Source organism: Trichechus manatus, unplaced genomic scaffold (assembly GCF_000243295.1).
Source record: "Trichechus manatus latirostris isolate Lorelei unplaced genomic scaffold, TriManLat1.0 scaffold00354, whole genome shotgun sequence".
NCBI lineage: Eukaryota > Metazoa > Chordata > Mammalia > Sirenia > Trichechidae > Trichechus > Trichechus manatus.
Window position 1 is genome coordinate 419,214 of NW_004444290.1, and position 15,548 is coordinate 434,761.

General features: G+C 39.2%; 2 protein-coding genes across 8 annotated transcripts in view; both read left to right on the forward strand.

The window, feature by feature from the left end:
* TMLHE (trimethyllysine hydroxylase, epsilon) overlaps window positions 1–12,278 on the forward strand; it is a 97,333-nt gene extending 85,055 nt beyond the window's left edge. For 6 of the 7 annotated variants that reach the window (XM_004390922.2, XM_023725678.1, XM_023725673.1 and 3 more), the window contains 2 exons: window positions 8,599–8,737; window positions 9,488–9,897. In XM_004390922.2, the coding sequence (XP_004390979.1) occupies window positions 8,599–8,737; window positions 9,488–9,619 (271 nt within the window). In that variant the 3' untranslated portion in view covers window positions 9,620–9,897. Of the gene's footprint in view, window positions 1–8,598; window positions 8,738–9,487; window positions 9,898–11,677 lie in introns of those variants that run through there. The other variant, XM_023725674.1, reaches the window with a different exon arrangement.
* A 2,472-nt stretch (window positions 12,279–14,750) lies between these two features.
* Window positions 14,751–15,383, forward strand: LOC101361070 (histone H2A-Bbd type 2/3-like). The gene is made up of 2 exons (XM_023725672.1): window positions 14,751–14,773; window positions 15,031–15,383. The coding sequence occupies exons 1-2, from the start codon at window positions 14,751–14,753 to the stop codon at window positions 15,344–15,346; spliced, it is 339 nt and encodes a 112-aa protein (XP_023581440.1). The 3' UTR covers window positions 15,347–15,383.
* The last annotated feature ends 165 nt before the right edge of the window (window positions 15,384–15,548 follow it).

Here is a 15,548-nt window from a genome sequence, read left to right on the forward strand (position 1 = left end):
TGAAGTTGTCAAGGATTTCATTTTACTTGGATCCACAATCAATGCCCATGGAAGCAGCAGTCAAGAAATCAAACAACGCATTGCGTTGGACAAATCTGCTGCAAAAGACCTCTTTAAAGTGTTAAAAAGCAAAAGATGTCACCTTGAAGACTAAGGTGCGCCTGACCCAAGCCATGGTGTTTTCAATCGCTTCATATGCATGAAAAAGCTGGACAGTGAATAAGGAAGCCAAAGAACAATTGATGCCTTTGAATTATGGTGTTGGTGAAGAATATTGAATATATACCATGGATTGCCAAAAGAACAAACAAATCTGTCTTGGAAGAAGTACTGCCAGAATGCTCCTTAGAACCGAGGATGGTGAGACTTTGTCTCACATACTTTGGACATATTTTCAGGAGGAATCAGTCCCTGGAGAAGGAATCATGCTTGGTAAAGTACAGGGTCAGTGTAAAAGAGGAAGACCCTCAATGAGATGGATTGGCACAGTGGCTGCCACAATGGGCTCAAGTGTAACAATGATCATGAGGATGACACCGGACCAGTGTTTCCTTCTGTTGTACATAAGGTTGCTCTGAGTTAGAACCAACTTGTCAGCACTTAACAACTCCTTGTAGTGTATGTAACTTTCCGTCCTCTTTTTTCCAGCCTATCTGTGTTTTTGTATTTAAAGTGTGGTTTTGTAAACAGTATATATTTGGGTCTTGCTTTTTTATGCAGTCTGACCATCTCTGATTTTTTTTTATTGGAATTTTTAGTGCATTAATATTTTTAAAAGCTTTATTGAGGTGTAATTTGTGTACCATAAAATTAATCTGTTTTATGTTTGCAACTTAATGGTTACTAGTATATTCATACAGTTGTGTGACCATCATAATAATCCAGTTTTAGGACGTTTTCATCACCTCACAAAGTTCTCTCATGCCCATTAGCATTCATTCTCCATTTCCAGCTCACTCCCAGCCCTTGGCAACCACTAATCTTTCTGTCTCTATGAATTTACCTATTGTAGACATTTCATATAAATGTAATCACACAACGTATGTTCTTTTGCATCAGCTTTCTTTCATGTAACATAATGTATTTGAGGCTCGTGCATGTTGTAGCACGTATCAATAGTTTATTCCTTTTAATTGCTGAATAGTATTGGCATAGGACCAGGCAGTGTTTTGTTCTGTTGTAGGTAGGATCACTATGAGTGGGAACTGACTCGACTGCACCTAACAACAACAATTTCATTATATGGATATACCACATTTTGTTTATCCATTCACCAGTAATGGACATTTGGATTGTGTCCAGTTTGGAGCTATTCCAAATGATACTCCTCTAAACATTCACATACAAGTCTTTGTATCAACACCTGTTTTCATTTCTTTGGGGTTGATATAGAGGTATAGAATTACTGAGGCATATGGGAACTCTACGTTTAGCATTTTAAGGAACTGCCAAACTGTTTTCCAAAATGGCTGCACCAATTGAAATTCCCACCAGTAATGTATGAGAGTTCCAATTTCTCCACATTCTTGCCAACACTTGTTATTAACTGACTTTTTTATTCTAGCCATTCCGGTAAGTGTAAGTGGTATCTCTCTGTGGTTTTGATGTGTATTTCCCTGATGATTAATAATGTTTAGTATATTTTTTATGTGCTTATTGGCTATTTTTTTTATCTTCTTTGGTCAAATTTTTTGCCTATTTATAAATTGGATAATTTTTCTTCTTATTAGTGAGTTTTGTGAATTCTTTATATATTCTGGATAAAGTCCCTTAGATATATGATTTGCAACTACTTTCTCCCAGTCCGTGGCTGGCCTTTTCACTTTCTTGATGGTATTGTAGGCAGCACAGAAAGTTTTTTTTTTTTTTATTTGATAATGTCCAATTTATCCATTTTTTTCTTTTGTCAATTGTGCTTTTGGTGTTGTACCTAAGAAGGCTTTGCCTAATTCAAGGTCACAAAAATTTATTCCTGTGATTTTCCTAAGATGTTTATAGTTTTAGCTCTTACATTTACGTCTCTGATCCATTTTGAGTTAATTATTGTTGTGAGGTAGGATTTCAACTTCATTCTTTTGCATGTGGCTATCCGGTTGTCCCAGCACTGTTTGTTGAAGACTTTTCTTTCCCCATTGAATTGTCTTGGCACCCTTGTTGAAAATTCATTGACCATAAATATAAGTGTTTATTTCTGGATCCTCTGTTCTGTTCCATTGATCTATATGTCCTTATGACTAATCCATTAACACTTAATGCAATCATGTATGTGGTTGTCTTTTTTCTTTCTTTTTTCCTTCCCTGTTTGCATGCTGTATTTTTTTGTTCCTCTGTTCCTCCTTTCCTGACTTCTGGATTATTTTAATTTTTTTAAATTCTGTTTTAATTTATACACTATGTTAACATTTTCTGGCCACTTTCAAGATTTGCTCTTTATTTTTAGTTTTCATCAATTTGACTGTGATATTCCTAGATGTGGTTTTCTTTGTATTTGGCCTGATTGGGATTTGCTGAATTTGTATCTGTACATTTATGTCTTCCTCCAAATTTGGCAATTTTTTGTCATTATTTCTTCAAATGTTTTGTCTGTACTGTTCTCTCTTCTCCTTCTGGGACTCCAATTATATGTCAGACCTTTTGATATTGTCCCTCAGGTCCCTGAGACTCTGTTCATTTTTAATTTTTTTCTCTCTGTTCTTCAGGTAGATCAAAAGAGATTATCCAGTTTTCAAATTCACAGACTCTTTAATATGTCATTCATATATTGTATTTTTCAGTTCTAGAATTTCCATTTGGTTCTTTTTTATAGTTTCTGTTTCTTTGCTGAGATTTTCTATTCCTTCATTAAAAGCATATTTTTCTTTACTTCATTGCACATAGTTGTAATAGCTGCTTTAAAGGCCTTGTCTGATAATTCCAACATCTGAGACCTCTCAGGGTTGGCCTTTGTTGATTGTTTTTTCCCTTGAGAATGGGTCAAATTTTACTGGGTTTTGTTCTGTTGAGTAATTTTGGATTGTATTCTAGATATTGTGAATATTATGTTATCTAGACTCTAGATTCTGTTATATTTCTCCAAAGAATGTTCATTTTTGTTTTTGCATGTAAATGTTTATTTGTACCCAAAAATTCAAGTCCTGGTCTTTGATAACTCAAATTTCTTTCAGTTATTTTATCTTTAGCTGAATTGGTGGGAATCTGTCTTGTACATGTGCAGTTCAGGGTCATCCAGATATTTGGGCAGAGCTTATACACAGAGTTTGGTGCTCTCCTTCTCTGATTCTCTACTTTCTAGGATTTCCTTTTCACTTTCTGATCGCAATGGTTGCCCCAACTCTATCCTCTGGTTCTTCAGGCCAGAAAGACTGGGGGGTTTCTTTTAGAGTTTTAACTGCCTATATTGTGCAGTCTGTGGCATGCTCTTAGGCTAGATGCCGTGAAAATGGGAAACTCACCCAGTTCAGTTCCTTTCTTCACAGTGTCAACTCACTTCCAGAATATGCCTCTATAGTGCCTCCAGGAAGTTATTTTTTATTTTGTTCAGAGCTTTCGATTGTCACCTATGAGAAAGGAGGATTGATCCCAATAGGAGCTTACCCAGCTATTATCAGAAGTGGAACCCAGTGCTCAGTATATAGCATGCTTTGTATTTAAATAAACTTTTCCTATAAATGGAATATTGGAGCAGTTAATCACAAATACATTTTAAAACTTATTAAACATTTTAGAGCAAGATGTTTTAAAATGCAAACATTTAGATATAATTATTTACGTATTCTTTAGCCATTATTATTCAAAGCTTAGTCTAACCCTGTCCTCCAAGTCTGAGTATAACTAACTCACTGTAAAGCCTTTCACATTTTCTAGGGCTTGTTTTTATGGCTTGAGATATCTAACCTGTTTTTATGTTAGCGAACATTACTAACCCCTAGTGGCACAGTGGTTAAGAATTCATCTGCTGACTAAAAGGTCGACAGTTCAAATCCACCATCCGCTCCTTGGAAACACTATGGGGCAGTTCTACTCTGTCCTGTAAGGTCACTATGAGTCAGGATTGACTTGACGGCAACCAGTTTGGTTTTGGTGTGTCAAGCACAGTGTTAGTGCATAATATATAATGCTTTATATAATCCTCATAACAACCACATAAAGTAGTAGTTGAATAATGTCTTTTATAAGTATCAGCACAAAGCTGGTTCCTATGAGGCAGAGGTTAAAGATGTCCCAAATGTCCAACTTCTCCAAACTGCTGTACCACTCCATCATCTCTGACATCAACTACTACTCCTCCCCTCAGTACTCTCCCTCTTGTCTTTGGGTTCCATAAGTCACTGCAGCCTCTCACAGAACTCACGAACCTTATCAAGGAAATGGCCCACACGGTTGTGGAGGCTGGCAAGTCCCAAATCTGTGGGTCAGGTGTAGGCTTCTCCCGATCCATGTGTCTGCAGGGGCTGACAAACCCAAACCGGCAGGTCAGACCACAGGCTTACAAGGCTGCAGAAGCTGGTGAATCAGGTCAGACGAGGCTGCTGGCCCATGGGGCTGCAGAAGCCAGTGAATCCCAGAATCAGCAGGTCAGACGGCAGGCCGCTGGCTCAAGAACCGGAGGTCAGACGATCATGAACTGGATGCAGGATCCAAAGTGAGAGAGAGAGAGCGAGCCCCTCCACAGTACCTATATATATATACATTGGATGCAGGCCACACCCAAGGGAAGGGCATAACTTGAGTAAGGGTGGGACTTCAGTCATGCCCGTCTGCAAGGCTGTGACTCAGGATATACCCCACATTAATCCTGCCTCATTAACATATAGAGGTTAGGATTTACAGCATATAAAATGGAGAATTATTAGGATAATTACATCAGATCACAAAATGGAGGATAACCACACAGTACTGGGAATCACGGCTTAGCCAAGTTTACACATAACCTCAACTGTCCCAGGTTCCATATACCTTATTTGCCTAGTCCCACTGTGTGTATTAGTCCCGAAGACCATGGCTAGAAGGGACATATTAAGTACTTCATCGTACCACAGGTAGTTGTTATTATTCTCAGTTTGTTTTCAGATAGATGAAACTGAGACTCAAAGAGATTAAATAGCTTCTGCAAGGTCATAGCTGAACTGGGATCATAGCAGTGATCTGTCTGACTACAGTGCCCATCATCTTTCACTTATACCACAGTACTCAAATCCATAAAATGCATCTTCCATTCAATCTTTGAGCTCTCTTTATTTGGAAAATTTTTAATTGTATAACAGTTAATAAGAGGAATAGCTTTATTAAGCCTTCTAGCTTTTCTTATCAGGTAAATTTTTACATTATTTGTCTTGCCCTACTTCCAAGTCTCTCTTGCTTCATATCAAAGCAGAAAAAAAAGAAAATTTACACTATGATATGATGATATTACTTTGTACAAACATCCATAAATAGTCTTATTTCAATCAGAAGAACATTGCACAGCCATTTTACTAATTTATAATAATTTTTCCTTCTGTTTCCTGCTGTTGGCCTTAGAAAGCAACATCATCTAAGTGAAAACTGGATCCCATGTGACCTTGGACAAATCACAGTGCCTTCTCTTTATTATCCTTATCTATAAAGATAATAACAGCTGTCCTGCTTACCTCACAGGGTTATCATGAGGATCAAATGAGATAGTGTATATGAAAGCACTTTGTAAACCGTAAATCTCTATTTGAAGTTAAGAGATTACAGTTGTGGTCTGTATACAGTTGGCCTCATTAACCAACATATACAGAATTGGATCCTTCTACTGCTCTTTGGTATATATAATGAGTTAAAGTATTAGACTTGATTTCAAAACCCATTCTGCTACTTATAAACTCTGTGGCAGGTTTAACCTCTAAACTTCAGCTGCCTTTCATATAGAAGGAGGCAAATATGACCTTCTTGTCTTGGGTGATAAAAGGAGTAAATGAAATAATATTTGTGCAGGCATCTAGCACAACACTGGAGGCTTCTGGAAGTGACAGTGGGTGTCAGGACCCTGTTGAAGATTATGCGTCCTCACCCCACTCTCCCTAAGGGCATGGCTCCTTGAAGCCTGGAAGTAATCACTATTATGCTCATTCTTTCATTTGATTCTCACAATATCCCTGTGAGATCAGCTAAGCAGGTGTCATTATATTCATTTTATATATGAGAAAACTAAGAATATTAGCTGTTATTGAAGCATGTAATATCTAAAACTAATGAATACTGTCTGATGTCCAAAAAAGACACCATTGGGAGTTTATTTCTATTTGAAAAGAATAACTTTGGTAGTATCTATTAAAACTAAGAATACACATACCTTATGACCTAGCAATTCAATTCTTAGATTTATATCAAACAGAAAAGAATATATATATTTTTTCCCACCAAAATACGTGTAATAGAATATTCATAGCAAAACTACTCAAATGTCCATCAAAAGTGAAATGGATGAATAAACTGTGGTATGGTCATACAGTGGAATCCTATACAGCACCGAGGATGAACGAACTACTGCTACACACAACAAAGATGAATCTTACAAACATAATATTAAATGAGAGAAGTCAGACACAAACTGTATGATTCCATTTATATAAAGTTTCATAAACAGGAAAAGCTAATCTTTGGTGATAGAAGTCAGGATGATAGTTACCCTTGGGTCAAGGGAGGGGGTGACTGGACTGGGGTACAAGGGAGGGTTCTGGAGTCTTGGATGCTGGTTATATGGATATGTTTACATCATGAAAATTCATCAAGATGTACACATTATTTGTACACTTTTCTGCATGTATGTTGTATTTCAGTAAAAAGTTAATTTGCCTTAGACAAAATAGCCATAGTCTCTAGCAAAGGCTTTACTGTGGCCTGCAAGGCTATATGAGGTTTGGCCCCTGCATACCCCCTCCACATCATTTCTTACCATTAACCCCCTTGCTCACTCTGCTCCAGCCACATGCCCTTCTTGCTGTTTTGCCAACACACTAAACTACTTTCCACCCCAAGACTTTGTACTTGCTGTTCCCTCTGCCTGGAACACTCTTGTCACATGGCTAGTTTCTTATCATACAGGTACCAGCTCAAATGTCACTTCCTCCAAAAGTCCTTCACTCAACACACCATCTGAAGTAGACTTCCCAGTCACTCTTTATCACATAGCGCTATTTTTTTCTTCATAACATCTATAACTGACTGAACTTATCTTGTTTATGTATTGATTTACTTGTTTATTATCTCCCTGAGGGCTAGGGTCATGTCTGCCATGTTCATCATTGAATCTAATGCCTGACACACAGATGCCCATATAAATGTTAGCATTGACTGAATGAATGAAGATTCTTGGGTGAACTATCTACTAGTCTCCAGCTGGGATTTATCCCACCAAGGGAGATAGCTGAGAAATTGTAAGCCATCTTGTTAAAAAGAAGCTTTGTTAGTACAACGTCTCTTGCCCACCTCAGCTTTGTGAGGAGAAAGCTCAGCTCTTTCCCCAATGCTTCCGTGAACTTTGGCCGATCAGGATTTATTCCATGGAATGTGCTTTATATAGAATCTCATATCCAAAGATGGGAGAAACTAGCTTGAACCAACTTCTGTCTCCTACCCCCAGAAGTTTCAAAGAAAAGTAAGATATGCTCAACAGACAGTAGAGCTCCTCTCTCTAATCTTATATTCCTGAGAACATAGACTTACTATTCCCATCTCATCTCTGGAACAAGTAGTGAACATCGTTGTTGTTGTTAGGTGCCGTTGAGTTGATTTCAACTCACAGTGACCCCAAGTGACAAAGTAGAACTTCCCCATAGGGTTTTCTAGACTCTAATCTTTATGGGATATCTCCAGGTCTTTCTCCCATGGAGCCACTGGATGGGTTCGAACTGCCAACCTTTCAGTTAGCAGATGAGCGTTTAATTGTTATGCCACCAAGGCTCATATAAAACTTTATGTCTTAGTTATCTAGTGCTGCTATAACAGAAATACCACAAGTGGATAGCTTTAACAAACAATTTATTCTGTCACAGTTTAGGAGGCTAAAAAAGCCAAAAAAACAAACCCATTGCCATTGAGTCAGTTCTGACCCATAGTGACCCTGTAGGACAGAGTAGAACTGCTCCATAGGATTTCCAGGGAGTGGCTGGTGGATATGAACTGCTGACCATTTGGTTAGCAGCTGTATCACTTAACCACTGTGGAAGTCTGAATTCAGGGTGCCAGCTCTAGGTGAAGGTTTTCACTCTCTGTCAGCTCTGGAGGAAGGTCCTTGTCTCCTCAGCCTGTTTCCTGGTTCCTTGGAGATCTTCATGTGGCTTGGTATCTCTCTTCCCCCATCTCTGCTTTCTAGTTTGCTTGTTTAATCTCTTTTATATCTCAAAAGAAATTGACTCAAGATACACCCTACACCAATCCTGCCTCATTAACATAACAAAGACAACTCATTCCCAAATGGGATTATAACCACAGGCATAGAGGTTAGGTTTTACAACACATATTTTAGGGGGACACGATTCAATCCATAACACTTCATATAAAATTGTTTAATAAACAACAGATATCCTTAACATGTTTGAGAGATCTTTCTTTTTCGTGATTCCATCTTAGGTACAACAACTATGACCGGGCTGTCATCAATACCATACCTTATGATGTCGTCCATCGTTGGTATACAGCACACCGAGCTCTAACAATAGAGTTGAGGAGACCAGAGAATGAGCTTTGGGTCAAACTAAAGCCTGGCAGGGTGGGTTCCAAATTCTAAAGAGTTAAGTAAAGTTTGTTATACTTAAGCGGTGAAGAACAGGTACCTATGTAATATGTGAGACACAATGTTGTAAAGGAAAAAGAGAAAAGAGTCTTAGGTGTTGGTCCTGCTCCTGCCATTCACTCACTGAATGACCTGGAAGCAGCCCCACCCCCTGTCTAGACATCAGTGATCCTATGTATGATGAGGGGGTTGAACTAGATAATCTCTAAGGGTCCTTCCACAGTTTTGGCGCTTCATGATTCTATTGCTGGATTGGTTTTTGTTTTTTGTTTTTTTTGCTGTGGTTTCGTTTTTATTTTTTGCTCTTGATATTTCCTCAAGGTGATGAAGAATATCTTCAGCTTAGCATAAAGGCATTATAAAATATTTCCGCCTTGGAGAAAGTACAGAATAAGAATTAAAGAGGAAAAAAGAAAAAGAAAGAAACCAGTTACCTGATTTGCTTTGATAGGAGAACAATTACCCAAGAAACAGATTCCTCGAGTGCAGGGCCCATTATCTACTAATGCCTTTGTAACTTCCATTTAGCCTACTACAGGGTTCTACACACTCTGGTTTCCAAATGTCTGTGTAATTTCAAAAAAAAAAAAAAAAAAAAAAACCTCATTGAGTATAAGCAGAGGGCAACCTAAAGCTTTTCTTTAAAATTATCTCTTCTGATTTAGGGTGCCTTCGGTATGCGCCTGTTCTGATGGCGTTTTCTCTCTTTTTTTTGCCCATTCACAGGTCCTATTTATAGACAACTGGCGTGTCCTACATGGCAGGGAATCCTTCACTGGTTACCGCCAACTCTGTGGCTGCTACTTAACAAGAGATGATGTATTAAATACTGCTCGTTTCTTAGGACTTCAGGCTTAAAATTGACAGCATTGAGATTATGAACACACCTGGTACTCTGCCTACCAGAATTTCATATCAGCAGAATAATATTGTGTCAATTCAGATTGTCTTCTTATCCTATCCCACAAAACAGAAGTTTTCCTCTTTCTCTAGTAAGAGTAAACTGTTCGAGAGGGGCCTCGGAGTTATCTGATGTCAGCCATCTAGTAGGGTAGCTCTCTTCCCCAAGTTATAACATAGACCCACTTGTCTTTTAAATCTTTTGATATAATTTTGGTCAATTTATTTAAGAAATGTAATACTAATATTGATGGCGAAGGAATAATAGTCCTTAGGTAAAATATTGTTCCAACTACGTCACTTAGAAAACAAAATCTTGATAAAACAGTACTTTGCAAACTTTTTGGTCTCAGGACACCTTAACACTCTTAAAAGTTATCGAAGACCCCAAAGAGTTCTTGTGCATGAGTATATCTATTGTATTCTAGTACTAATTTTATTAAAAATTAAGACTGAGAAATGTTTAAAACTCAAGAACACCCATGCACACATTTCTCAACTGTCAGAGCAACAGCATCATCACATATCATGTAGCCTCTGGAAAAGTCCACTGTATACTTGTGAGGGAATGAATGTGAAAAGGCAAATATCATCTTAGTGATATTATAAAAATAGTTCTGAACTCAAGGTCCTGATAAAAAAAGTCTCAGGGAAAATTCCAGGTGTCTTTAGACCACACTCTGAAAACAATCAGTGGGCTAGAAGATACCTTAGGACAGTCCCTTTACAAAAGCCTATGGATTAAAAGGTTTACCTGAAATTCTAGATTTTTCACTGCAGTGTAGAGACACTAAGAATTGCTTGGTAGCACAAGTTCAGTGATAAAGTGGGAATGGAATTCAAATATAATGTTTTATTGAGTAACTTCTCAGAACACGGGTTACTTCCATCCAAATAACCTCTCAAGAAATGAAACAAGGAAATCACAGTGGTTGCTGTGGCATTAACCCATCCGTTCTGTAATTCTATGAGGGATAATTACAGAAAGATATCAAAGACTTCTGAGGCTCTGTATGATAGTATATACACATGCACACACTGTATATACACATATGTATACATACACACACATACATACACAAACATAAAAGAGAAAGTACGGAGGGTTATTCTGTAAGATTGTTCAGGAAACTCATCGTGATAGATGATGTTCCTCCAGAAAACTGGAGCTTATTCTCCAGACTTGTGTTTTGGCAATTTGATGAAATTTTGGGTGCAATCTGTTTTCCTCTGTTTCTGCTGACCTTTTTTTTTTATTTTTTATACATGTTAATTGCCAAGATTTGGTTAGGGCAAGTTAAACACCTTTCTGCTTTTTTTCTTTTAATGGTTCCCTTATCATTATATACAGAGAGATAGGGAGTCACCAAGCAAAGTCAGGATGGTAACAGAGACTAAAGTCTAATCTCATATTTTCAGGGAGTTCCTAGTTCACATTGATAGTTTATGCATTATTTTATTGACCTGTTGAACATTTTATGTTCCCAAAGTATTTCTGCATTTTATTTGCACTATATAGGAATCTTTAGGGGTCTTCCATGAAATTCGTTAGATGAAAGAATTAATGATTAAGGTCAAGTATTAAAGAGCATACTCTACCAATCAGAACAGAACTAAAAACATTTTACCATGCAATCTTTTCTCTCTTCTATTATGACTCTTAAAATAAGTTTCCATTCATTTTCATCAGGATATTTGCCCTTTTTAGAATTTTGCCTAAATTATCCTTGAAGATTACACTATAAGTGAGGTCAGCATTGATTTATGACAAGCAAAGGACATATCCATGGCTCTTGAGAGATAGGTACACAAATCAACCTTTTCCCCTTGCTGAAGGACTCCTCTTACCTCCTGTCTCTCCTGGAATCTTGATTCATTATTTCACCCTCCTTTTCATAAATTTTAAATCAACCCGTTTCTGAAATATCTTTCCCTTGAGAGGAAGAAATAGGGAAGGGAAGTATTTTAGTGCCAACCATGCTGCATTGAAAACTTTCTTTTTTACATCTCTTTCAGGTGTCCCTGAGACTATAAGCAGGGATCTTGTCTACTAAGCTCAACTATAAAGTCACCTTTACCTTTTTCTATGGTGGGATGGGATCATAAAATCAGGAGCACAGACCTAACACAGCGCCTTAAAAATAGTAGTTTCACGATACAAAATTTGCTCATAAAAGAATGAAGTAATAAATTCTTTTCATACCAACTCACGAGAAATTACTACATTGTCTATAAGTGTATCCTTTCGTGTTTGGCAGTTAAGTGGCAATGAATTGTGTTCACCTCCATGTAGAGTGATCAACCATCCTAGTTTACTCATGACTGAGGGACTTCCTGGGCTGTGGAGCTTCCAGCTTTAAAACAGAGAAAATTGCAGGCAAACTAAGACAGCTGATCACCGTACCTTCATGCTGCTAGCTATGGATTTTTCTTCAGTTTCCATCACTGGTTCCCAGTTCTGTTAAAGTGCTTGTGAGTCACAGGCTGTGTAGCTGCCATGATTTGAATTATGTCCCCCAAAAAACGTGTGTATCAATTTGGCTAGGCCATGATTCCTGGTACTGTGTGATATTCCTGTATGTTGTAAACCTGCCTCTATGATGTTAATGAGGGAGGATGGGTGGCAGTTGTGTTAGTAAGGCAGGACCTGATCTACAGGACTGGATTGTGTCCTGAGGCAATCTCTTGAGATATAAAAGACAGAAGTGAGCAGTGAGACAGGGGGACCCCATACCGTCAAGAAAGCAGTGCCGGGAGCAGAGCGCATCCTTTGGACTGGGGTCCCTGCACCGAGAAGCTCCTAGTCTGGGGGAACATTGATGAGAAGGCCGACAGAGAGAAAAAGCCTTCCCCTGGAGCTGACGCCCTGAATTTGGACTTTTAGCCTACTTTGACTGTGAGGAAATAAATTTCTCTTCATTAAAACCGTCCACTTGTGGTATTTCTGTTGTAGCAGCACTAGATGACTAAGACAGTAGCCTATGATGAAAAGGAAAAAATATGTATGAAATATGTTTGGTTGTTGCCAAAGTGTTTCCCCCAGACCAGCATCATTTGAGAATTTGTTACAAATGCACATTCTTTGGTCCCACCCCAGACCAAGTTCAGTGATAAAGTGAGAATGGAATATAAATATAGTGTTTTATTAAGTAACTTCTCAGAACAGGGTTACTTTCATCCAAATAATCTGTCAAGAAATTAAACTAGAAAGTCACAACAGCTGGAATTAACCTGTCAGTTCTGTAATTCTGTGAGGGATAATTGATCAGAAACTCTGGGAGTGAAGCCCAGCAGTCTGTTTTAGCATCACTCCAGGGGATTCTGAAGCACACCAAAATCTGAGAACCACTGAAGGCAAGAGCTCTGTTGTTGAGATCTGGGCCCAGTTATACCACTGACTCACTAAATTACCTGAGGCATGTCCCTCTTGTATTATGCGGTTCACTTTGCTGTTTTGTGAAATTGAGGCCTTGGACTAGCCAGCGTTTAAAAACTGTGCCACTCTAGTTGTATGGCCTTGGTCAGTTTGTTTGATCTCTTGTTGCTTCAGTTTCTCATATGGATACAGTAAGGATAATACCTACCTCACAGCGTTTTCTAACTATTTTGAGAGTATTAAATAAGATGTTTGAAGCACATACTGATGGTCAGTAATAGTATATAACTCTTAAAAAGTGCTTTCTATGCCAGGCACTGTTCTAAGGGCTTTTAATCCCCATAGCAACCTTGTCCCCATTTTACAAATGAGGAAAGAGAGAAAATGAGAGATTAATATGGCTTGCCAAACATCACACAGCAAATTGTCAGAGCTTGGATTCGAATCCCAGAAATGTGGCCCCAGGAAAAATGCTTTTTACTAGTATGTCATATTGCTCAAATGTTCATTACCTCCCACTTTCCCAATTTAGAAAATACTATAAAGTTTCTTCTGAGTACGTCCCTCTCTGTGATCCTCAGGGTACTTTACAGTAGGTGAGTGTATAGAAAATAGAGCTGGAAAGGTAGGGTCGGCCAGATTACAAAGAAATAGGGAAAAACCAATATTCAAAGAGATACTGGCTGAAAAATTCCCAGATTTGATCAAAGACATGACTCCTCGTATTCTGAGAGGAGAAGCCACAAGCAGACTCAGTAAAACCAAATCAGGGGGAAACTGCAGGCCAACAAAGACAAGGGGAAGATCTTAAAAGCAACTAGAAAGCGAAGACACATTATATCAAATAAATAATAAACTGACAGCAGACTTCTTACCAGCCACAACGAAAGTAGAATCATATCATGAATGCACTCAGAAAAAAGAATAATGTTTACCAGGAATGTTGTACCCAACTAAACTGTCATTCAAAAATGAGGGCAAACTCAAAATATTCTTGCAAAGAGATCGAGAGAGTTGACCACTCACTAAAAGAACAACTTAAAAATGCTCCTCCAGTATAAGTAAATTGAACAGAGAAGAAAGAAGCAAGATGTAGCAGGCACACGGTGAGCAAAGAAATTAGTAACCATGGTCCTGAGTCTAAAAAAAACAATAGACTGTATAAAACAGTACAACCAACAAAACGAACCAAAACATTGGACATCATTCACTTGTAAGACAAGATTCTTGTATTATTTGGGATGAAATTGGACATGATGATTAACTTAAGACTTGATAAAATGAAGGATTCATGTTAAAAATTTAAGGTCCTGGATAAACTTAGATCCATTAGTGTCACACATATGAAAGATTAAAAATCTTAAATTTGTCTAAAACTCATTAACTCCAAGTTATCCAGAACATATCCCAGGGGTTGGGGATAACCCTTTGATACCAAATTAGAAATTCCTTTGTAAAAAGATGGTAGAGTGAAGAAAGATCAAAGAATTTCCTGTGCCCAATAATGCTTAATTAAATGAATAAGAAATGGTAAAATGCAAAAGGGGGGAGGGAGAAAGGAGGGAAGGAAGGAAGGAAGCTTCCAAGGAATAAAAAAGATTCTAGTGGGGAGAGTGGTTTAGCATGCTTCTTATCCTTCCACGGCCCCCAGAAGGAATACTGAGAAAAAACTGTGAGTGAAATCCCGGGAATCGTCTCTAATACCCTCTTAACATGAAGAGACGTGGACTGAGGGAGTAAGTAGAAAAAAATCAAGTATATACCTATGTGAATAAAAAACCAAACTTGTTGCCCTCAAGTCAATTTCGACTCACGGTGACCCTATAGGACAGAGTAGAGAGCAGAACAGCCCCCTAGGGTCTCCAAGGCTGTAACCTTAGCGGAAGCAGGCTGCCTCATCTTTCTCCCGCCTCCCACAGAGCAGCTGGTGGGTTGAAACCTCTGACCTTTTGGTTAGCAGCTGAGCTCATCCTCGTCGTCGTGATGATGGAAGGTCCTCCCGTCGCCAGAGGCGGACCCGCTCTCGCAGCGCCCTAGGCGAGCTGACCTTCTCCGTGGGCCACGTAGAGCGCCTGCTGCGGGAGGGCCACTACGCTCAGCGCCTGAGTTCGTCGGCTCCCGTGTTTCTGGCGGCCATCCTCGAGTACCTGACGGCCAAGGTCCTGGAGCTGGCGGGCATGGAGGCCCAGAAGAGCGGCAGGAGGCGCATCACACCCGAGCTGGTGGACATGGCCGTGCACAACAACGCTCTGCTCAGCGGCTTCTTCGGGACCACCACCATCTCCCAGGTGGCCCCGGCCCGCGAGTGAGGGGCCCGGGCACAGCCTGCGCTGCCCACAGCCCACACCCCACACAGCCCACACAACCCACACAGCGCACAGCGCACAGCCCACAGCCGGGGAGGCCCGGGTTCGGCCTCCTGGGCAGCCTCTGTTCAGTTCTTTAATAAAGTGTTTTCCGAAACCTTGGGTGTGCGTGAGTCCCTTTGTGGCCGGCCGGTGGCCGTGAGGC